This window comes from Cibotium barometz, chromosome 49 (genome assembly GCF_041138505.1).
Source record: "Cibotium barometz isolate CiBa-2024 chromosome 49, ASM4113850v1, whole genome shotgun sequence".
Classification (NCBI taxonomy): domain Eukaryota; kingdom Viridiplantae; phylum Streptophyta; class Polypodiopsida; order Cyatheales; family Cibotiaceae; genus Cibotium; species Cibotium barometz.
Window position 1 is genome coordinate 1,299,610 of NC_141094.1, and position 22,974 is coordinate 1,322,583.

General features: G+C 41.3%; 1 protein-coding gene, 1 long non-coding RNA gene and 1 other non-coding gene across 3 annotated transcripts; 1 reads left to right on the forward strand and 2 right to left on the reverse strand.

Moving 5' to 3' along the window:
- The first annotated feature begins 6,805 nt into the window (after positions 1-6,805).
- Positions 6,806-6,877, forward strand: TRNAD-AUC (transfer RNA aspartic acid (anticodon AUC)). The gene has a single exon. It is a non-coding gene; the product is annotated as a tRNA-Asp (tRNA).
- Positions 6,878-13,243: 6,366 nt separating this feature from the next.
- On the reverse strand, positions 13,244-13,746 carry LOC147610184 (uncharacterized). Its single transcript, XR_015264030.1, has 2 exons — positions 13,477-13,746; positions 13,244-13,390 (listed from the first exon to the last, which is right to left on the reverse strand). It is a non-coding gene; the product is annotated as an uncharacterized LOC147610184 (long non-coding RNA).
- Positions 13,747-14,844: 1,098 nt separating this feature from the next.
- Positions 14,845-15,692, reverse strand: LOC147610185 (uncharacterized). The gene is made up of 3 exons (XM_086786647.1): positions 15,366-15,692; positions 15,011-15,125; positions 14,845-14,917 (listed from the first exon to the last, which is right to left on the reverse strand). Exons 1-2 carry the CDS (start codon positions 15,580-15,582, stop codon positions 15,022-15,024), a joined length of 321 nt encoding a protein of 106 aa, XP_086642773.1. The 5' UTR covers positions 15,583-15,692; the 3' UTR covers positions 14,845-14,917; positions 15,011-15,021.
- Positions 15,693-22,974: the final 7,282 nt, after the last annotated feature.

The window sequence follows — 22,974 nt, forward strand, 5'->3', positions numbered from 1 at the left end:
CCCACATTGCTGCTGTTAGCTTATGCTCCCATTCGTTACCTTATGTGACTAGCTTCTACAGCCTTGGTCAGGATACCACAAAGGAATTTATTAGTAATTTCTGCCTACCTATTAGCTTGAGGGTAATATGGTGATGACTTTCGATGCACCACCATAAATCTAGTCAAAAGATGTTCAATGATCTCATCAATAAAATGGGAACCCTTAGCTAGACTAGCTATATGGGACACCCAAACCTTGATATAATATGCTCGTATAGGAATTTAGTAGTTGTACAAGCATCTGCTCTTTGTGTGGCTTTCTCCTTCTGCCCACTATGTGAAATAGTCGATGGTGGCAATGATTATATATCGGGCTTGTGTTTGTTGCACAACTAGGCTAATGGGTCCAACAAAGTCTATTTCCTATTTCTTACATACAATGGGTCCAACAAAGCCTATATTGTTACATAAAATGATTAGGACCAAAGGCATTATGTCTTGCCCATGGGGAATGTTAAAGTGTTGATATTTGAAACTGTGTTTGACGAGATTCCATGGCACAACCAAACATAGTTGGCCATCATAACCCTGCTTGCAAGGTTTTTCGAGTAGTTACCTCGACTGCTAATTTTCTACTGATTCCACTATGAGCTTCTTCTAAAGTGGTTAGGAACTCATCCTCCCTGACACACCGTCTCAGCACGTGATCTTTGTGTAACTTATACAATTGACTAGCTATTAATTGGTAAGGTGTTGCCAACTTAATAAGTGGCTGCATCCTATCCTTATTCAATGGCTTATCTTGTGGAAATCCATAGGCAAGATACTTGGAGATTTCTTCACTCCACTTCGGTACCAGATCTAATTTGAATAAATCAGCATCTGGTAGTTCATCGTCAACACTAGTGGTAGGTTCTCCATTAGGTATTCTTGACATGTGGTCTCTTAATACATGTTGTGAATCTTTCCCTAATATGACAATAAAGACAAACTCCATCAATTGCAACAACTAGTGGGTAATTCACCCCATCATGTAAGGTTTGCTCTGACAAGATACAACAAAGCTTGATGGTCCACAAAGAAGATGAACTTATTAGCCCAACAGGTAGTGTCTGTAATATTTCATTATATACACCATGGCTAATCCTTCCCTCTCGGTTGGTATAATTCATCTTAGCTTCATTTAGCTATCTACCCACAAAGTAGCGTCAAATCCCAAAGGAAGAATCTATCTAATTGGATCCATATATTGAGAATAGGATACTTAGTTTTGGGGAAAAAATTATTATTCATTTTTATTAACTAGGAGTATGAAAAAGATTCTATTCAAGGTAAATGGAATTAGAAAACCCTATCAGTGACTATTTTCTTAGCTCCTTCACAAGTCGGGAGTAACCATTTGTCTACTTGTGAAATGGATCTAGACCAAATATCAAAGAAATCAATGCATAACGTCCAAATCTAGCATCCATTTGATGAGCATCAAAAACATATGAGAAATCCATGTGATTATTCTGAAAAGAGAAGAAATCCACATGCACATGTAGCAAAGAAGGTATGTGCATGAGGCCTAAGTGGTTTAACGTCTCACCATGAGCATGGCTGTCAAGCTTGCCATGAGTCCTAGACCATGGAAGGCCATCTCCATGAAAGGAGTCAAGAGTAAATGTAAGTGTCCAAGATATGAATGATCAAAAGATCTCTACAATGAACCCAAGGTCCTCTTTATAGTAGCCTTGCCCATGGCCCATTATTTACATATTTTGGACCTTAGTTTTGTTACATTACAAACCATCCCTTCCCATTATTTACATATTTTGGACCTTAGTTTTGTTACATTACAAACCATCCCTTCTCAAAGCTTTTGTCCTCAAAATCATACAAGATATCTACAATTCATCATAGACTCAAATGAAATCAATGGGAAGTGGTGAAGGCCCAAATATGCTCTCCAAATGTAAGGAAGTCCATAAGTCTTCATCTCCAATGCATATGTGTGGGAATGTTATGGCAACCCTTGTGTGGGAATGTTATGGCAACCCTTGTTTGTAGATGAAATCCCTTGAAAGTTTCTTCATGAAAACTCCATGGAATAGGCTACAAATGATGCATACACTTAGCCAATCATGTCCTGCATCATATTCTTCCATTATGAGACCAATGAAGCTTGTTAGAGTAGAGCATCGACCCCCACAATGGACCTTACCAAAACTATCCAAAAATTACAGCATGCATATGCACATACTCCACCAAAGATTGCCAAGTAGCCTCATCCATGGGCAATTACTTCCACTTTAACAAGGAATTCTTCAATGTTCCTATTCCTCAGCTCCCTTATCCTCTTGTCCACAATCCTTTCTGGCTCATATATGATCTCCCCTTGTTTGTCCATAAGTGGTAGCTCTTCAATATCTTATGGAAGAGTACCTACAAACCTCTTAAGGTTGGACACATGAAACACATTCATGAATTCTTGTAGAAGAAGGCAAATCAAGCTTGTAAGCCAAGTCACCCACCTTCTTGACTACCATGCATGGAAAATAATATCTATGAGCTAATTTTGGATTGGAAGATCCCTTGAGGATGTTATGAAGGCTATTAGGAAGCTTCAATAGCACATAGCCACCTTCTTCAAACTCCATCTTACGCTTATGCTCATCCGCATTTGCCTTCATGACATCTTGAGCCTTCTTCATATTGTCCTTACAAAGTTGAAGAAACGATCTCATACTTTCCAACTCTTCTTGGCCAAAGGATTAACCATTTTGTCCTCATGAAAGAAAATAAATGGCACATGTACTTGATACCCATAAAGAGCCTTGAAAGGTGACATCCCGATACTCAAGTGCTTGCTTGAATTGTGATAAAATTCAGCAAGATAGAGCCACTCATCCCAAGATGTTTTCATATCGTGACAATAGTGTCTCAAATACACTTCAAGACATTTGTTTGTGCACTCCATTTTCCCATCTTTTTGAGGGTGATAGGTTGTAGATGGAGTGATTTGGGTTCCCTAGATCTCATATAATGTCCTCCAAAAAGTATCCATGAACATGGTATCCTTGTCACAAACTATGTTAACTTGAATACATGTTCTATGAATTCCTTGGTAATGTGAGAGGCCCCATAAGTAATCTTTAAAGCAATGAAATGGGCTAATTTTGTGAGTCTATCCACCACCACAAATATTTGATCCCATCCATGCTTTGTTCTTGGTAGACTGTAATTAACTCCATAGAAATGTGAGTCCATTTCCCATCCGGAATTGGCAAAGGATGAAGTAATCCACTTGGAAGTTGATGGCTATCAAGCTTGCCATGAGCCCTAGACCATGAAAGTCCATCTCCATAAAAGGAGCCAAGAAGACATGTAAGTGTCCAAGATATGAATGATCAAAAGATCTCTACAATGAGCCCAAGGCCCTATCTACAGGAGCGTTGGTCAGCCCAAAATGGCATGACCTTGTATGTAAAGGATTCCCGTGTGTGGTGGTGAAAGTAGATTTATGTTGGTCCTCTGGTGCAATGCTTGGTTGTATCTTGATAATTTGTTCAAAAAACTATAAGTCTTTGCGCACTCTTTATCCTTTCCAAAACATGCTCCGTGTATGGTAATGGGTAATGATCTCTGTGGTGGGTTGTCACATTTACCTTCTTTAAAAAGAGAATATTCTTATTTTTCTTGGGTACAGTCACAATTGATTTTTCTTGGGTATAATCACAATCGGTGATACCCAATCCGTGTGCTCAATCTTGTAAGTGAAATCTATAGCAATGAGTTTGTTAATTTCCTCCTTCCCTTGAAATTCGTAGAGTAAGTTGTACCGAGGGTTAAGGATTGCTCCCCCTGGTAACAATTCCTCCCTCATTTGCTGCCCTGTGCTTCTAGGTCTTTTAATCCTTACTTCTCTTTCCAAACTATCCCTTGGCAGCCTGTAGAGTTTCTCTTTTAGGTTCATAACTATATCCTAGGATTCCTCAGGCTAGGACTGGAGAGACGGAAAACTCTCTCACTTGTAGTAAGAGTAGCACGATCCACGTGTAGCTCAATCCAATGGGATTTGTATCCCTGTCGGAGCTAGGGATTCGACCCGTACCGGTGCACAAGAGCTTATCCACAAATGGAGAGAATGCTCATGGCTACCATCACTTGACACTAGACTAAGCATACACACAAGCTCAACTTGTCCTCATTCCTACACACCCCTTCATTCACAAATACAAGCAAGAGGAATACAATCACTATGCACTCAAGCAAAGAGAAAGACCTCACTCCACTCCTATCTTCCTACAAGCATGCACACATTCAAGCATCAAGCTTCCATGAAAGCTTCAAATCAATCCATGTACTCAAAAATGAAATACTAAAAGCATGCATAAGAGTAAAATGATTAGAGAAGAGGATGAGAAAGACTCATGACATTGCTAATGATTCAATGAAGAGATTTACCTCATACAATAATGTAGATGGGGTGAGAGAAAAGTCTTCACCTCTATGGAGAAGAGGGAGAGTAGGTCTCTCAAAGGAGCTCTTGCATGAACTAAGCCCAAAGTGTATAAAGCTCTCAAATGAACCACCTTTTATACAAAAATTCTAGAACTCCCATAAGTCCCCATGTGGGATTATTATCAAACCCTCTCCCACATTCATCTACAAAGTGGAACTCTTTTCAAGAGCCCTAAGTATCGTTTTTGTTGCATCCTGGTATTGATCTTCATTTGCAAGCAACACTCCCCCCTTCCTATTTTGCGCACGTCCTCGAGCGCGGTAGTAGCAAGAGCTGCAACAAAAAAAACCATTGATACGAGTAAAGTCCTTTATTGAAAAGAAAAGAAAAGAAAAGAAAAATCAGCAATGATGACTTCACACGTGAGCATACAAGTGCAGGGCTGATTATAGTTTTAATTAGTACTAAAATAGGTGAGTAGAGATGAGTCAAAGTGAGACTGGAGTGGTAGATAATGCTATGCAAAGGCAAATGTGCTTAGTACACCGCCGGTTATGACCGCAGTCTCAATGTCCTACCAGTACTTAAGTTATTCCTAAGTGGCAAACCTACTCCTAAATATGAGCAAAGGTGATTGGAGCTCTCTCTTGTTGTTGTTTTTTTTTTTTTGATATGTGCGTAGAAGGTGATAAAGATTAAGTTTCTATCCCCATGAGACCCAAGCAATGGCCAAGAGACCTCCGCCAAGAGAATCCAAAGACCGCTAAGTATCTCAAGGGCGACAGACCCTTTTTCTTTCCTTTTATGACCTAAGGAGTACCCCTTGAAGATGAGGGCATCGGTCTTGAGGGCCCATAGTGTACCCCCGAGTCCTACCAACATCTATCAAGGCGATAGATTCCTCAAAGTTCTTCTTCTGAAGTGTTTAGACATCAGTGTTCACCCCATGGAAACCAAGGCATCGGCCCCAAGGTGCTGAGACATCCCCAGGTCCTACCAAGCACTTCGCATGGCAGTAGACACTTCATGTCGCAATTCACTTTGTATATATATATTTTTGTAGGGTATATTTTCATAAATTTTTATTACTCGTAGCACCTAGCTCATATCTAAGAGATAACTACCACTAGGGATAACTAATATACCTTGAAGACATAAGTACTTGGCATACTCCCTTGGTATATATCCTACACTGTCTTTGGATAGACATATCTTTTACTAAGTCTTCTAAGACTCTAGAATTCACTCACCATATTTTAACTACAAATCAAAAACTCAAACCAGCCAATATTGTGTACATGCAAACCATATATTCGAAAGATAAGAGCACTTAAAGAAATAAAGATTAAGATTTGCATACACCTGTTGTAGTGCCCTGTTGATGTTGTTCGTTTGCCTTGAATAATTGCTGATTTTGTGCAGATTGCTTCTCCTTGATCCCTGTAGGCATAGCATATCTCCCCCCTTCCTAATTTGTGTGCACGATAGGTGGACTGTAGGGGCGTATTTGATGCTCTTCTTAAGCTGAGATCGCTGCACAAAGTTTTATTAACAAACAAAGAAAAAACAAAAGAATAAAATTTGTTAGTGGTGCCAAACACCGAATATAGCCGAGGGGAAAAAACCCAATGGGAGAAAAGTGCCCTGGCTTGTCGTTCTTATTGTGGAGTCACTGAGTTACTCTTGCGCTGATGGTGGGTCCGTGTCCTCGTCTGCTGGAAAGATGGTATCAATTTCCTCAGGATGCAGAGACAACCCCTCACAAAAACCGGCCTCTGGAGAAGGTGGTAGAGGAAGGAGTGCTTCCTCACTGAAATATGGCATTGGTTCTATGGAAAGGTTAGTCAGACAGTTTTGATTTTGGAACTGTGCAATGTAGGTACTCATATTGATCCAATATTGACATGTGGAGGGTTGGGGAAGGAGGGCTTGCAAGATTGGTAGTTGCAAGTCATTTAAGCTTGTATCCCTCCATTGTTGTGCTTGTACCTCCTCAGGTAATCTTCGTTGATTTGGTCCCCTCTCTGGTATTCTCACATTAAGAAGATTATGGCGTTGGGGAGTAATTCCCACAATTTGCTTCATTAAGGCCGTGCCATATCGTCTAAAGTAAGAGCGGCATATCCAACAAATATGTGAAGCTTCTTCTAATACAAGCCGTGCACACTCTTGACAATGTGGAAATGGGTGATGCTGTTGATAGAATAATGTGACAAAGTGATGCCCACAGCAACTTTCACCTAAGGGAGCATAGAAATACCTAGAATGTGTTTGAAATGGAGGAGCACTATAACCCCCGCGATGATCTGGTCGAGTACTATCGGGGTCAATGCATGGTGGACATGTATCGCGCCAAATATCCATCAGGAGTTATCTGGACGTTGTAGTATAGTGGTGAGTATACCCGCCTATCACGCAGGTGACCCGGGTTCGATCCCCGGCAGCGGCGCCAATGGAGAGACGAAAAACTCTCTCACTTGTAGTAAGAGTAGCACGATCCACGTGTAGCTCAATCCAATGGGATTTGCATCCCTGTCGGAGCTAGGGATTCGACCCGTACCGGTGCACAAGAGCTTATCCACAAATGGAGAGAATGCTCATGGCTACCATCACTTGACACTAGACTAAGCATACACACAAGCTCAACTTGTCCTCATTCCTACACACCCCTTCATTCACAAATACAAGCAAGAGGAATACAATCACTATGCACTCAAGCAAAGAGAAAGACCTCACTCCACTCCTATCTTCCTACAAGCATGCACACATTCAAGCATCAAGCTTCCATGAAAGCTTCAAATCAATCCATGTACTCAAAAATGAAATACTAAAAGCATGCATAAGAGTAAAATGATTAGAGAAGAGGATGAGAAAGACTCATGACATTGCTAATGATTCAATGAAGAGATTTACCTCATACAATAATGTAGATGGGGTGAGAGAAAAGTCTTCACCTCTATGGAGAAGAGGGAGAGTAGGTCTCTCAAAGGAGCTCTTGCATGAACTAAGCCCAAAGTGTATAAAGCTCTCAAATGAGCCACCTTTTATACAAAAATTCTAGGACTCCCATAAGTCCCCATGTGGGATTATTATCAAACCCTCTCCCACATTCATCTACAAAGTGGAACTCTTTTCAAGAGCCCTAAGTATCGTTTTTGTTGCATCCTGGTATTGATCTTCATTTGCAAGCAACAAGGACCATGAACCCTCCAGACAGTGTTGGAGGGTGGAGGAGTATCCTTCTCCCTTGCCAATTCCTTGTTAACTACTTGATAATTTAAAAGAATTCAGCCTATGCAAAGCAAACACACTCCTTTGTGTGCTGGCTGAGTGAGCTGACCTTAAGCTTGCGGATCCTGGTTGGTTAGATGCATTATCGTTAGAGGTAATTTCGTCACACAAGCCTTCCCAACCTGGAGTGCATGAAATGGTTTTAACTCTCCAAAATATGGATTTGGAGACACTTGGAATTATTAGGTCTACAATTGCCAGATTCTTGTAGAATCATGATCGTGAAGATCAAAATCCATGGATGTGATCACGATAAATTTTTGTTTATTCCTAGCTGCAACTAGTTCCCTTGGTATCAAGGAGACCTTAGAATTACCCCTATGCACTTGTCCTGATGGTGATATTTATGATATTAGTTGATATGATCTTACAGAGTCAAGAATCATTATCGTGAGCCATGACAATGATCTTCACCCAAACAAGTTCAATGAATGTTTATTTTATTCCCTTAATACTCCTAGTAACTATTCCAGATGTTTTTTTTATTAAATTATCAATTTCTATCACCATGATTGGTGTTAAGCTCACCTTAACATGTCATGGGAAGTTATCGATCCATTGAGCTCAAGCAATGCTCAAGAGCTCCATTGTAGCTGCTCATCACCACCATCCTCCTGCACTCGTTGTCATACCGAGGCGGTTGCTAATCCAACAGGTGGTGTAATCTCTCTCATGAAGATCACTATGGTAGCCTAATCACTCAAGCAAGACGGAGAGAAGAAGCAAGAGGGAAGCACAAGAGAACAAGTGATTAGCACTAATCACTCCCAAAGCCTAAATCTAAGCACTCCACATGCTAGATTAGAGTTGTGTGTGTGTGTGTGTGAGAGAGAGAGAGAGAGAGAGAGAGAGAGAGAATGCTCCACTTCTACTGCACAAATGGGAGAATGAGTTACAAACAAGAGAAATTGGCTTTTACAGTTCCAAGACTTTTCCCACTAGGCCGCCCGAGAGTAAGTGGCCCGAGGCTCCCAAAACATAGTTACAAGGCTTTTCTCTATGGTTTGGCCAATTGACCAAGCTCCTCTTATCTGTCCTTCGAGAAGCTCAATACTTGGGAGTGTCTTTGGGGACTTTCCCTCATCAAATGATGGGATTTACAATATAGTACACACATCGATTACATAAGTGTGCAGACATAGTTGTCGTAGGAATGTGTTAACAAATATGTGGTTAACATACTCCCCTTCCTAAACTCGATCGTGTCCTTGTGATGATCGGTAAGAGTTTGTCGAGGGACACTGGGAAGTGTTGCACTTGGTTGGTTCTCCTGTCTCTCTAGAAATAAGAGGGGTTGGGGGAATTAGTAAGATGGAAAGAAGTTAGTGGAGTGCTCACGCGACGAGTAAGTATCTGGCTAGTCATATGGGCTCTTATGAATCCGCTTTCTTGGATGTGCCCAATTGACTCTCTTTTTTTTGTTGTCTTTACGGCTGGAAATCCTCTTGAGAGCAGTTAAGTACTTGGTTAACTAGCACGGAATACTTAATGACCAATATCCAAGTGGTAGGTGGTGGTATTAAGGAGGGGTTAGTGAAACAATGGTGCTAAGTAAGTGGGCGAGGGGTTGATTGTAGAGGGACAAGGAGGTAACTTGCATGGAAACTGCTTATTCTCTAAGATGTTGTATTTCAATGGCGATGTACATGCAGCTCTAGCATCTTCATCAAGACACCCTGAGGAGTATCTTGGCTCCCGTGGGTGTTGAGTTATCGAGATGCAGTGTTCTTTCTTTTTTGTTTTGTGTTTTGTCTTCTTCTTTCATTGTAGCTCATGGAACTAGGATCTTGTGTTGATAAGAGTTAGTTGATTGGCAAGGATCCAGAGATGTGTTGAGAATAAGAAGAAGTTATGGGTAGGATGGATTAGGCATGAAGCACAGTTATTGGGTGAAGCGGGGGTGATTAAGAAGATCCAGGAGATGGTCGTACCATTGACTAGGCTTGCGCCCACCACCATGGTTCCCCCATATAGAGATATACTTGGATGGTTGTCGATTTATGCTGAGGCTTTGCATAGTGTGTGCGCATACAACAGAGCCCAGTGAGAATTTCAAGTGTTGTTTATATGCGAGGGCAAAAGGTGTGCCCTTGGTCCTAAGCACCTAGATATTTCTAATCACCTAGAGACTCTCTTTTTTTGGGGTCCTCATGGGGGTGAGGACCCCACTAGAGACTCTCTTTTTTTTGGGGTCCTCATGTAAGTCCTCATGGGGGTGAGGACTTACATGCACTTATTGGTAAGCAATCCTAAAGAGGGTTTTGTATTGATTAGCCCATTTGGCTAGATTTGTAAGCATATCCTTGAGTTTATCTTTGAGTGGTTGGATAAGCTTTGACATTTGTAGCACTATCCCTTGGTTTGGTGAACGAAGTTGAGGGACGAGAGGTGGAGCGTCATGGATGAGGCTCCTTTGGTTAAAAGGGATGGGAAAATCGAGCTTTTGAGTACCCATGGGTTGGGTGTGGGCAGGTTCTTAGGATTTAGTTGATGAAGGGGGGACTTGCTTGCCCGTTGGTTGCCAAACCATCTGCGTCGATTAGATAGGTACTGGCTTGGTTGGTGTGGTTTGGGCTAACTAAAGGGTATGGCTTGGGATCCAAATGATGGAGTTACCATCATGGAAGCCTTGGGCATCCAAGAGACGTTTGGACACCCATCATTCTTGAGTGATGAAGGCCCATGATTGAGGAGGCTTCTTGGTTTTTTGTCAAGCTTTGAGCTACGATTAGGTTGTCGATCCTGAGGATAGGTTTTTGATTGTGGGGCTTTGGGAGCCACAGGTGTGTGTTTCCTTCATGGAAGCCTTGAGCTTTGAGCATGTTGGTAGGAAACCAACATCGTTGTTGGCTTCGATGTGCTTGGGGTTTGCCTAACCTATGGCCGTGGGCCTTTTGCATCGTAGCTTCTTGGGGAGTTGTTTTGGTGGATGAGCACATGCGGCATTCTTGGGTAACCAAAGGTGAGTGTTGCCTTTATAGTAGCCTTGTTCTCTGAGTAGGCAGTCGGGGACTAGCCAACGTTGAAGCTCTGGCATGGGGTTGGTTTTTGTTGGCTTAGTTTTCTTCTTACACTTGGGTTTCAGCGATGGCCGTTTTGGGAGCCAGAGTTTTAAGTAGCGATCATAGAATTCTTGAGTTGTGAGGAGATTCTTGGGCACCCACAATTGATTCTTGATAAAGGTAAGAGGCCGGGGTGCTTACGGTGTGACTGGTTGAGGATGTAGAGTTGCGAGGAATTATTGAATGATGACGACGACGAGGCTTGATTGTCATTATTGGAGGGTGTCAATAGTGCCCTTTCGATCGGCCTTGGGGAGGCATGGGGTGGGGGAATAAGGGAAACTTCCCCAGTTATGAGGATGGGGCATGGGAGGGAAGGGCAGTTGAGGGTGAGGGTGTGTGTGGGATGTCCTCTTAGGGACACAAGAGGACAATGGCTTGTTTGCCATTTACTATCATGATGGCCTTTTCTTTGTGCCAATCAATTTGGTAGTGAGTGGCATGAATCCACTCTTTTCCAATGATAATCCGGCCTTGAAGTTCTTGTTAAAACCCTAAGATATCTCTAGATAATCAACATGCATAAACATGCATAAACATGCATAAATCAGGCATAAACTCTACCACCCCCGAGCCCAAGGGTTGCACACATGAAAAATAATGGAGTACCACATACCTTAACCTTGGTGTCCCATACCACCAAGAGGTATGACTCCAATACAACATCACTCAGCTCTATAGTGAAATGGCAAGAATGTAGATACAATCCTCTACACAAGAGAACATCCCTTGAGTGTGCTCCATGCCCCTATTATATAGGAGGGCCCTCAAGTGACTCTTGACTCTCCATTTCCCATGTGTGACCCTTGGTGGATGCCTGACCCTAACCTTAACCCTTAAGGTTATTCCTAACCCTTGCTCCACTAGAGCTTGTTCCCATGCTCCCATGCTCACAAGCCTAATGTGGGTTAGCCTCCTAGTATATGCACATATAATGTGCATATAACATACTTCCCCTCTCTCTCAAAACATTGCACTCTTGCAATGAAAAGAAGGAAATCTGCGCTGAACATTTTCAACCGACTCCCAAGTCGAATCCTTTCCCTATCTTTCCATAAAATTTTAACCTCGACTACGAAGTTTCTTTTCCCTGAATTCAAGTACCTTCTTAGGTTCGTGTGGAACATAAGATAAATCTTCGACTTCAACGAGTTTTTGAGGAGTAACTGTGTTATCCTCACCTCCCAGCTTCTCTTTCAATCTATCGACATGAAAGACTAGATGAACTTTAACATGTGGAGGCAGTTTTAGTTCAAACACAACCGTGCCAATTCGACGTATAACTCGAAATGGACCACAATATCTAGGAGATAATTTTGAGCATTTTCCCATTGAAGTTTGAGAGTCTTTAGGAACTTTTAAATAAACCAACGCTCCTGGTTCAAAAGACCGAGACGAGCGTCCTTTATCAGCATAAAACCGTGCTCTATCCTGAGCACTCCTGATAGAATCCCAAGCTTTGATCAGCATTTCTTGCATATCATGCAAGAAATCCCTCGATGCATCAAGCTCAATGTCCTTAAGACTGACATCAATAGGTGCCCTGGGTTGATCCCCATACATAAGCATGAACGGACTAAAACCTGTAGTCATATGTTTAGAACTGTTATAGGCAAATTCCATCAGTGGAAGATACTTTTCTCAATTTGATGGTTTTCCAAAGACATATGCATGAAGCATATCCTCTACAACCTGATTCACCCGCTCTGTTTGCCCATCAGACTGCGGATGATCTGAGGAACTCAAACTTAAAGTTGTTTCCAATTTCTTGAAAACTTCCTGCCAAAAAAGGTCTGCTAGGATTTGGCAAAGCTAACACAGAAGCATCTTGAACTTTATTTTTCAAAATTTCGAAAGCCTCTTCTTGTAGCTTATCATTCCAACCAATTGGAGAATTAGACTTTCTATTTTTTCCTTTAAGAAGATTGGTAAAAGGTACAGTCAACTTTGAATAATCCTTAACAGATTTTTGAAGAAATACAGGTGCGTCTATTTAGCGAGCCAAGAGCAGTGAGCACAGAGCAGTGAGTAGAAATAAAGTCCTTGTGAAAGTGAGCAAGTAGGGGCATGGTATGATGTTAAGCGAGCATGTAATGTTAAAGAGAAGAGTGAAACCATAGTGCAACTCTATAATGAACAGAACAAAGAAGACTAAAAAAGTTTAAAAATGACTATTGCAAATAAAGCATTTTCAAATGAATGGTGTGGATATAAAAAATCACTACAAAACTCATACTACTTGGCTCGCTAAAAAGACGTTGAATTGGTCATTGAGCTACTAATAGAAACAAACTATTGTTTGCAACCACATGGAAACCACAGCGAGCAGAGAGCATAGAAATCAAGCCATTAAGATGCACACCAATTTTAATAGCCATACCACTGACACAACAATATAATACTCTTTAGAAACCATAACCATAGGATTTAAAAATTTTATAATCCAAATAAAAATTGTCCAACAATCAGCTACATGCTATTGTAAAAAACATTCAGAAGCATAACATCCATCAAAACATTACTTCCAATAGTCCCAAAAAAATGATTGTCTCAATTAAAAAAAAGACTATCTCTAATGGCATTCTGATGTAGACATGTGATCCTCATAACTGCAAGAGACACAAAGAAAAGAAAATAAGCTTTATCAATACAAAATTATTCTCTACTAACATATTTATCTTTTCAACATGCATACCTTTGCTGAGTATGGTTCTAACAGGTGATCATAGATCCGCTCATCCTTGTCTAACATTATGACATTGCGATCCATAAATGCTGCCACTAGCCCAAGAGTTCGAGTGCCAGCAAACAAATCCAAAATCGTGTCCCCAGGATGACTGAAGACGGAGACGATGTATTTGCTAAGCCGCTGACCTCTCTGACAACCGCCCCGCCATGGTCTACCCTTTCTCTTCACCAGATCCTCCGATGGCACTCTTGAAAATGCACACAAACCATTAACCATATGCCATAAAGATCACCGAAAATCATTTTAAATTCTATCTTGATTTGAATGCATACATACATGTCAAAGATAAGATCTTGCCCTACATCAAGATCATCACCTAGTGCCAAATCCCTTAGTTGATCCCCATGCATCACAAAGCTTGTAGCAGGAGATGTTGAGCGAACAAAAACAGCCAATATTAGACAAGTGACCTACAAGCAAAGACACATTGGTTGTTCATACATTTTCACCTTAAATGGGACAAAGAAGATTTGCACAAATGACAGCCCCAAAGAGAACAACACCAATACCTGGGTAGTAATCATTTGCCCCATCTTCTTCCCAATAGGTGGAGTACACCTCACAACCTGTCTATGATAAATGCCAAACCCAACGCTCTGTGCAACCTGCTCAATGGTCACTCCTTCTTCCATAGTGTAAAGGCATGTAAAGAAGCCTCAATCCGAGAGACAAGAATCAACAACTTTAAAAGTAGAGTCGTACATGCCATCCCCAATCTTATTCCAATATGGAACCTTGTTTGCAACACAACCTCCAATGATGATATTTGAGGGGAAGTCTGCAAATATCAACTCCACACAGTAATCGGACCCTCTACTCTTGACATTCCCTACTGTGCAAATAACATTCATGGCATCAAGCACTTGGTTTCCCAATGAGGATGCATCCTCCATGTTCACAAAAGTAGCTGCAAGGTCCTCAATACTGACATTGAAGGCATAAATGGTTCCTATAGACAGGTTTTTGACATTTAACACACAGTCTCAAGTCAAAACAATCGGATCACGATAGAGATGAGGTAGGAAGCTCACATACCTGGAGCTTGCAATGTCTTGGTTATGATGTCAGTTGGTTGTATCCCGCCTGCACTACTATTGGATGTCTGTTGTTGACTCTGCTCCCTATTTGCTTCCATTGCTCGATTCACCTCCAATGCACGATTCACTATTTCCCTCCCTAAATTCACTGGCAATGACTTACGAAAAGAAGCCGATGCAATCGATGTTGCATGTGATGTGGATGTGGCCTCATTATGATCAATTTGCTGGCTACGAAGCTCCAATATAGACTTATGTTGGCGATACAGATCAAGCTCCTCCTCAGGCACATGGTTTCTTTCAAGGTCCAACCACCACGGGCAGAAACGAGACTCTATGCTTGACATGGCCTGTTCAATGACAAACATGGGTAAACACAACTCACCCTCAATATGAACATGTTTCTCAATCATGGATTCAAAATGACAAATTCAATCACTTACTCTTCCAAGCTTCAAATCGGCATACATATAAGATTGATTGTCAACACAAAGCCACACACTAGCGAGAGGGGGTAAAATATCCAATTGGTGCTCCTCAATTTCAGAAAGCAACCATCTGCAAGCCAAAGCCCAAATGATAAAACAACACACAAAAAGAAGCATGCATGTTTTTTAACAAGGAATATCTGGGTTATGTTGTAGGAAAACCTATAAACGACTCGCCGTGCAGCACTTTGTAGGCCTGGTTGATGGTCAATATCATGGCTAAATTTTATGCCTCCTTCGTGCACTTTGAAAGCCCTTTTGAAGTACTTTCTTCTGCATAGAACAACAAAAGAGGTGAATCGGCTCTCACCTGGCAACCTGACTCGATCGGCATTTTTAATATCATTTTGGATTCTCAAACCTAGCTCCGTGATCTGAAGCCAGTAGGAGTACATGTGCAGCCATTCCCTAACCTTTGTCTTATCATTTGGCATACCCTCAAGTGATCGCACTGCAGCCTGAGAGTTGTCCAATAGCTTGACAATGTGAGCCTTATCTGTGTCTCTGATGCAAGCAGAACCTATCATATTGAGCTTTTCCTCTGTGGCCACATGATTGGTTGACGCGTGCCATGGGAGGGAGAGCACTGCACACCAAAAGGCCTCACCGTTGGAGGGATCAGCAATCCTTGCATATTTTGATGTTTTTCCTCTGTAGAGAACTTCTACCTTTCGAGTCACATTCTCCCTAGCAGACTCGGCAAGTAGTCCATTTGATGCCTCATCAATTTTTTGCTCCATCTCATCCTTGAACAAGAGCCAAGTCATAATCTGGATTGGCAAATGAAGCCAACTAGGCCTTCCTCTGGCAGATGCACTCTGCATCTCTCTCTCAACCCATAGCTTGTCCTCATTGTCCAAATGTGCCATGAGAGTTGTTAGGTCGGACTCTCCCAATCTTCTTAGTTGAAATAGACGATCACCAAATGTGGTTGGCACAAATGCATAATCATGCGTCCTACAAAACAAAGAAAAAATATGTTAATATTCTTGAGTACAAACAACTTACTTGACATAGAAGGAGACTCTGATAACAAATTAACTTACTTGTTCAACCTGGACAATGAAAACAAAAGCTCACCCACATCCCTCCGCTCGAACACATAAACTTTACAGAGAACACAACAATGCATGGACAAATCCCCTTGAAACCCTGTAATAAAACACAAAATTAGGAAGGACAAAGAAGCATAAGAAACTATAACATCCCAATGAGAACTCACCTGTAGAAATGCAGTCCATCCAAGCATTGTGTCGATTATTACCATCAAGAATATGCACCATTTTTCGGCTCAAGTACGGACCCCAATCGGGGTCAAGTGCAAGAGTTTCCTCAAATTGTTGATTCACAGTCCTCCAATGCTCATCCCAAGATTCCTCCCTCTCTTGTGTCAATGGTGTCTCCTCCCCTTCCAAGTCCATAATTGATACTGTGAAAGCTCCCATGCTCTCAATGTACCCACCTAGTTTTTTGAAGCTTCGAGTAAGAGACTTATCTGTTGAGGGAGAAACCTTTTGGATTGCCTCCGTCTGGATCATCCTACAGAGAGGAACACGTGGAGGTGGAGACCTAAATTTGACTCCTATCCTATCTAAAAAGGCTTGTGGAGTAGATGTCTCTAGAATCTTCCCAAAAATATCAACCTTATTTTTTTTCTGCTTGCTTCCTTCAGTTTGGGTTGTGACAACTGTTTCTTCTTGATCCTCTAGTGGATGTGTGTTCTCTTCCCCCTCTATCTCTCTCCCAGTATCCTCAGTATTCTCACCTTCATCCTCATTATCACCACCTTGAGTATTCTCACCCTCATTTTGATCACCTTTATTTTCCTCAATTGCCCCCACTACATTTTGTCCATCCTCCTCATTTCTTTCATCACTATGTAGATGCTGCCTATCCATATCCACCTCCAGGTTAGTGTCATCTATGATATGTACCGCATGCTCTGTAGTAGGGTTTGAGGAGGCGGCTTGCTCCAAAGTGCTAGAAAAATCAGCTTGCCTCCTTGTGTGTCTCGATGAGCTCTCACCTGGGCCAACCTGCACACTCTTTTTCCGCTTAGCAAGAGGTAACTCATCCATTTTTGCACAACAAGAACCTTTCAAGCAAGATGCTCTAGTGAAATGACTCGAACTCATTTGAAAACCAGATAGCCATGTAAAAATACAAGAACAAATCTTCAAATAGTATTCTACTCGTATTGTATAATTAACTGATTATTTTAACAGCAAATTCAGTAATACGACACAACTTAAAGAAAAGGTGGCACATTCACTAAAGAGATTAAATTCAGTACTGCAACACAATCATCAAACAAAGGTGGCACATTCACTATCCAACAAAACGGCCAACTCATTATAACGAACAGAATATCTTTGAGATTATCATATGGAGTGCTTTGGCCCAAATTCCAAGGCATTCAAAGCCGTATTGAATATTTTAAAAAAATCTCCATTGAAAAATATTTACGGAGCCCTTTTCAGGTGTTCAATTCAAGGCATTCAAATTTATTGAAAAATATATAAAGATTCGGTAGCCCAAATCTGAAGGCATTCAATATTGAGTACTAATAAACTTTAGAAGTGATATTTCGCAATCCAACACTTTTTTAAGGACAAACTTTTTTCTTTTTGTGCTATTGTTCTTTAGATGCACATGTTTGCTGGTCTCCTCTCTCGACTGTGTGAGCCGTTTCTCAACCAAGAAGACATCAAATGTGAGTTTTTTGAGCTTCTTGTATACACAAAGTCTGCATAATATAGACAGTAGTAAGAGAGACAGTCTATGCAATGTGTTTGAGACAGCACCATATAGATAGCATGTTCTTACACTACTCTCTCCAAATTTCTGCCGCCGGGGGGATCCAAGGGGGGCTGGCGGCAGCCATTTAGGCCCCCCTTGGTGGGGGAGTTCGGGGGCAGCGTCCCCGAAGCTTGAAACGAACTCAAAATCGTGATGATTTTTTCAATGCTCGGCAGCAAAACATCCTATTATTTTGTGCGCTGAGCGCACAAATTAATTCAAGAAAAATAGCAAGAGGTAACGCCGCACATCTCATACTGTGTGTGGAGTGTGACAGCAGCAAAACATCCTATTATTTTGTGCGCTGAGCGCACAAATTCATTCAAGAAAAATAGCAAGAAGTAACGCCGCACATCTCATACTACTGTGTGTGGAGTGTGGCGGCAGCAAAACATCCTATTATTTTGTGCGCTGAGCGCACAAATTCATTCAGGCAAAATAGCACAAATTCATGGATGATGATACCTTTATGTGTCTCTTTGTTGGGGAGAAAGATTGGAGTGGGGAGAGGGCCCTACGCATGAGATCAGCGTTTCTTTGCTGGGGAGACGTATGATGCTTCATGATCGCTTCTCTGCGTGTGTGTTCGAGGGAAGATGCTTCTGTGTGGAGGACGACTAAAAGCCTTAAGTAATTGCTTCATAAGAAGTAGCCGACTACTAAAAATCCTAAGTTAGGCACTGGACAAATTTTTTTATCCTAACACTAATGAATTTCAACACTAAAATTTAAGGGTTTGGTCAATATTTTTCTGATTTTTTTAAATCTATAGCACAGTTATGCCATGGCATCCAACTGGTAGAGTTTTGAAATCTAACAGGAGATTATGAAAAAGCGCAAGAACTAACACAAAGCAAATATGTGTGTGTGTGTGTGTGTGTGCGTGTGTGTGTGTATACATACACACACACACACACACAAACATATATACATATATACATGTACTCTTTTTGATACCCTTCATTATGACTATTTTTGCAATAAATATTTTTATTTGCTTCTACCCATAGTCTTAAAATGAGCCTGGTAAAATTGTATTATGGCTAGTATATGCTATTGATTAGAGCAAGAACATCTAGTATTAAAATATTTTTGGCTAATATTCAATGTAAATTCCTTAATTGTTGTTGTGATTGCATTATGCAGGGAGGCTCGTGTTTTCCTCCCCCATTCTACAATGGGTGCATGCATCCGAGTCCCCTTCTTGAATGGCAAATGTCTTGTGTCAATCAACATGATCCTTGGAACTATTGGGTGGGATAAATGTGGAGGCCTTACTTGAAATTGGAGGAGAGTATGAGCCCATTTGTCCTTTACACTTGTATGCAGGGATTGGAGACGAGGCATATTTTATCCTGGAGCATTCATTGTCCTCTGTATATATTGCCAAATCAGAGAATTATTTTGAGACCCCAGAACAAGGCCCCTCAACTATATTTCCTCCCGGTTCTCGAAAGAGTACTCCAATGTAAGTGGCATTAACTTTGACTTTGACATTTTCTGTTTTGCATTGTGCATTGAATTAGAGAGCATTGTGCTTTACAGTGACTTGGACACTGAAGAGATAGAAGAAATCAATGTCCAAGCACATGGGTCATTGCAAGAGGAGATAGAGGTCTCTCCTGTGGAAAAGTGCTTTCAACATTTGGAAGAGGAAGATGTTCAGTTTGATACTGCGGTCTCTTGCTTTCAAATAATCCGCATGTTACCTCCTACTGATATCTTGCACACTTTAATCCATGATTGTGATTACAAAGGCAAGGTAAAAGAGCTTCCCAAGGTGTACCCAGAGTTCAGTACATATGAGCTTGAAGGTGGGAAAGGTATGGAAGGGATGGAGCAAAAATACGAGGGCAACATTTGGACAAAGCCACAAACGCAAACTAGGGCCAATAAAACTTTTGTTCTTAGGAAGAGCTTCTTCGGGGGAACCTTCCAGTGCATGAATGAGCACTGCTCCTTTAGGACACGTATGAATCAACCAAACAAACTCCATTGGAATGGGCAGCTGATAAAATCTCCAAAATATGGGAATTTAGCAATTGGGAGCTTCGGGAACCTTGAGTGTTTTTTCTGCAAGCATGTGCCAATGTGTCTTAAAGAATGTCCTGCCTGTGTCTATTATTTTATGCTAAAAGAATCAATGCATAGCAGACTATTTATTCATTATGGCAAACATACACACATGGTTTCCAAGGGAATGTGCCGAGCATCGATACGAAATATCAAGGCCTTTGTAGCACGTGCAGTGGGCATCGACCACAACGCTGGGCCCAAAAAGGTACAAATGATTATGGCAAGGGAGGTGGTTCTAAGAGCATTCACTGATGATGACAAGGCACAGGGAGAATTCATGACAGAGAGGGAGCTACAAGAGATGTCGCAAGAGTTGCAAAGTTTGATAAATGTCAAAAAGTACGTAGGAAGTGCAATTTAGCAAAGAATAGTATGCAATTATCATCTTTAATACACTAAGTATGCTTTATGAATGCAGGGTGAAGCAGATGGTAATGCAAACACGAAAAACAACACGGCCTCTGGGTGAAGGATATGAAGCCATTCTTAATCTAAAAAGAACATGCCATTTTGAGTTCTTCCATGGTTCTCGATTTCCATTGCAAGCCACCACTACTACTGAGCGTTGCTTTATCTTTAAGATGTCTACTACTGGACCTGGTTCTGGGATTGACATTGTTCGGCAAATGGACAAGGATGGTAATGGGGATCTTAATCAAGCATGGGTCTACTTTGATCATGTGCATCGATGGATGGCATACAATGGGAGCACATGTTTATGACCACATGTAAGTTACAAGCGGTAGAGAGCATTGCTTAATTTGTGTCTTTAATATAACTCTGTTTCCATTTGTGGCATGCAGGATTGGTGAGCTATTGACAATAGCAACTTGTGAATTTAGAGAAGAGGATGAGGATGCTCAAGTCATGTTTTGGGAAAATATGAATTTGGTAATGGTGGAGCACACAGGAAAGGTAGCAAATTTTTTGGGTTTATGGGCGGATGAGGCTGGCGCTAACTGGAATGCAGTGAGACGTGTCTTCAACGATGGAAAGGAGATGATTGAAAGGGAAAGGTCATGTTTATGGCATTGGGAAGACAACCTTCGTGTCCACACGCAGAGGTACATCTATAGCCCACATCAAGAAAAGCACGGGGAGATGTGTGAGAAGTGGAGGACTGCCCCAAACAAAGAAAGTGCCCTTCAGCAATTTCGCAGGATACGAGCATGGTGGGCAACTGGCAAGGCAGCTGATAGAAACATCCCTAAGCTTCTTAGCTGGTTGAGTTGGTGGCACTATAGGGTTAGTCGATGGGGTCATTTCATTTTAAAGGTAATGTTTGTAAGAGATTATTCATTGTATTATTGTGTGCCTCCTACTTATGTGCACTGCATTGTTTTTAATCAATTTCTACCACTCTCTTGTAGGATTGAGAGCCTATTGTCAATGCTCTTGTCCCAAGGACAAATATGTCAGAGACCAAGCATGCAAGCTGGTTGGCAGGGGAGGGGTATAGGCAAAAGATTAGTCTTTATGATGCTTGTGTGACAGATCTAATCAATGCTTACTTCCAATGTGCCAGACAACTGGCTTTCTTGGAAGGAAAATACACAGGTTGTGGGCCTACATTGGAGCTTTTGGTTGAGAGAGCTCTTTCTCAACAGAAAGCAAGTCCATCCCCAATAGCTACCTCACGAGCAGTGGATGATGCAATGGCGGGGACCCCTATGTTTTCAAATAGGGTAAAATTCAAGGGTGAGAATAAAACTATTCGAGTCAAAAGGCCACTACACGACTCGACAGAAGAAAACTTTGGCAACTCTAGCCATAGGCCTGAGTTTAACTATGTGACAAGAGAGAGGTTAGAGCCTGCAATAGAGGTCGATGAGCAATGCAAAGTTTTAGAGAGCCTTGAAAGTGATGTGCATGATACAAAGTGGGCCTTGCGGAGGATACCAACAGTGAATCGAGTTGAGTGCAACCACTGGGCATCAGGGAAAAAGTGTAGTTTAAGGTTGCGAGGGGGTGATGTCAGTCCTTGTTTTTGGAGTGATTGTCAACTATCCTCCTGGAAAAAGGAGAAGTATTGCTATTTTTGTAATACAGATGTTAGGCACACTTGGAAAATTACAAAGACAATATTACATCCACCAGAGGATGTCCCTTGTGTTTGGCCCATTGCTAAAGGTACCAAGTTACAAGTGAAAGAAGCCTGCAAGCTTATTAGAGCAGGATATGACATTGATATTCCTCTTGAGTTTTTTCTAGAAAAGGAGCTTGCAAAAGGCACTAGCGAGACAAACAAGGAGGTGAAACAATTTCCATATCGACGAGGAATTTCAAAGGCTGCATTTGGTCAAATCACTGCAGCCTTAGATATGCATGCAGAAGTTGTAGGCAGCCATATACATATAGAAGGGGTAAAGGAAACATTTAGTATTAATCCATTGACCAATGGGAGCCAAGACACACCTCTGATAGAGGTCACTATTCAGAAGAATCCAATGTGTTCATGTGTGGAGTTCAGAGATAGAGTGGCCAAGAAAAGACCATATCTTGCATGCAAGCACATATACTTTGTGTTCTTAATGATTCTTGGACAGGATGTGAACAATAATATGCATATTCATCAAGTTTGTATTTCTGAGAGAATTGTAAAAGACATGCTAACTAAGTCTATTAGAAGTCATCCTCAACAGCTTTAGGAACCTGCAACCCACTTTAGTTGAAATATGTATGGGGGTCATGTCATACCAGCTGAACCGTAGTACTTGTTTTGGAAATGTTTTGGTTATTTTATAAATTTTCCTGTCTATTGTCTTTTGTTTGCTAATGGCTCTCCAACATTGTGAATACTATAGATTCAATATCTTTTTAGCGAGCCAAGCAATATGGGTTTAGTAGTGATTTTTTGTATCTGCACCATTGGTTCGAAAAAAAAATTATTGCAATGGTCATTTTAGAACATTTCATGTCTTCTTTGTTTGATTGCTACAGAATTGCACTATGGTTCCACTCTTCTCTTTAACATTTCATGCTCGCTTAACATCATACCATGCCCCTACCTGCTCACTTTCACAAGAACATGAGCTCTACTCATT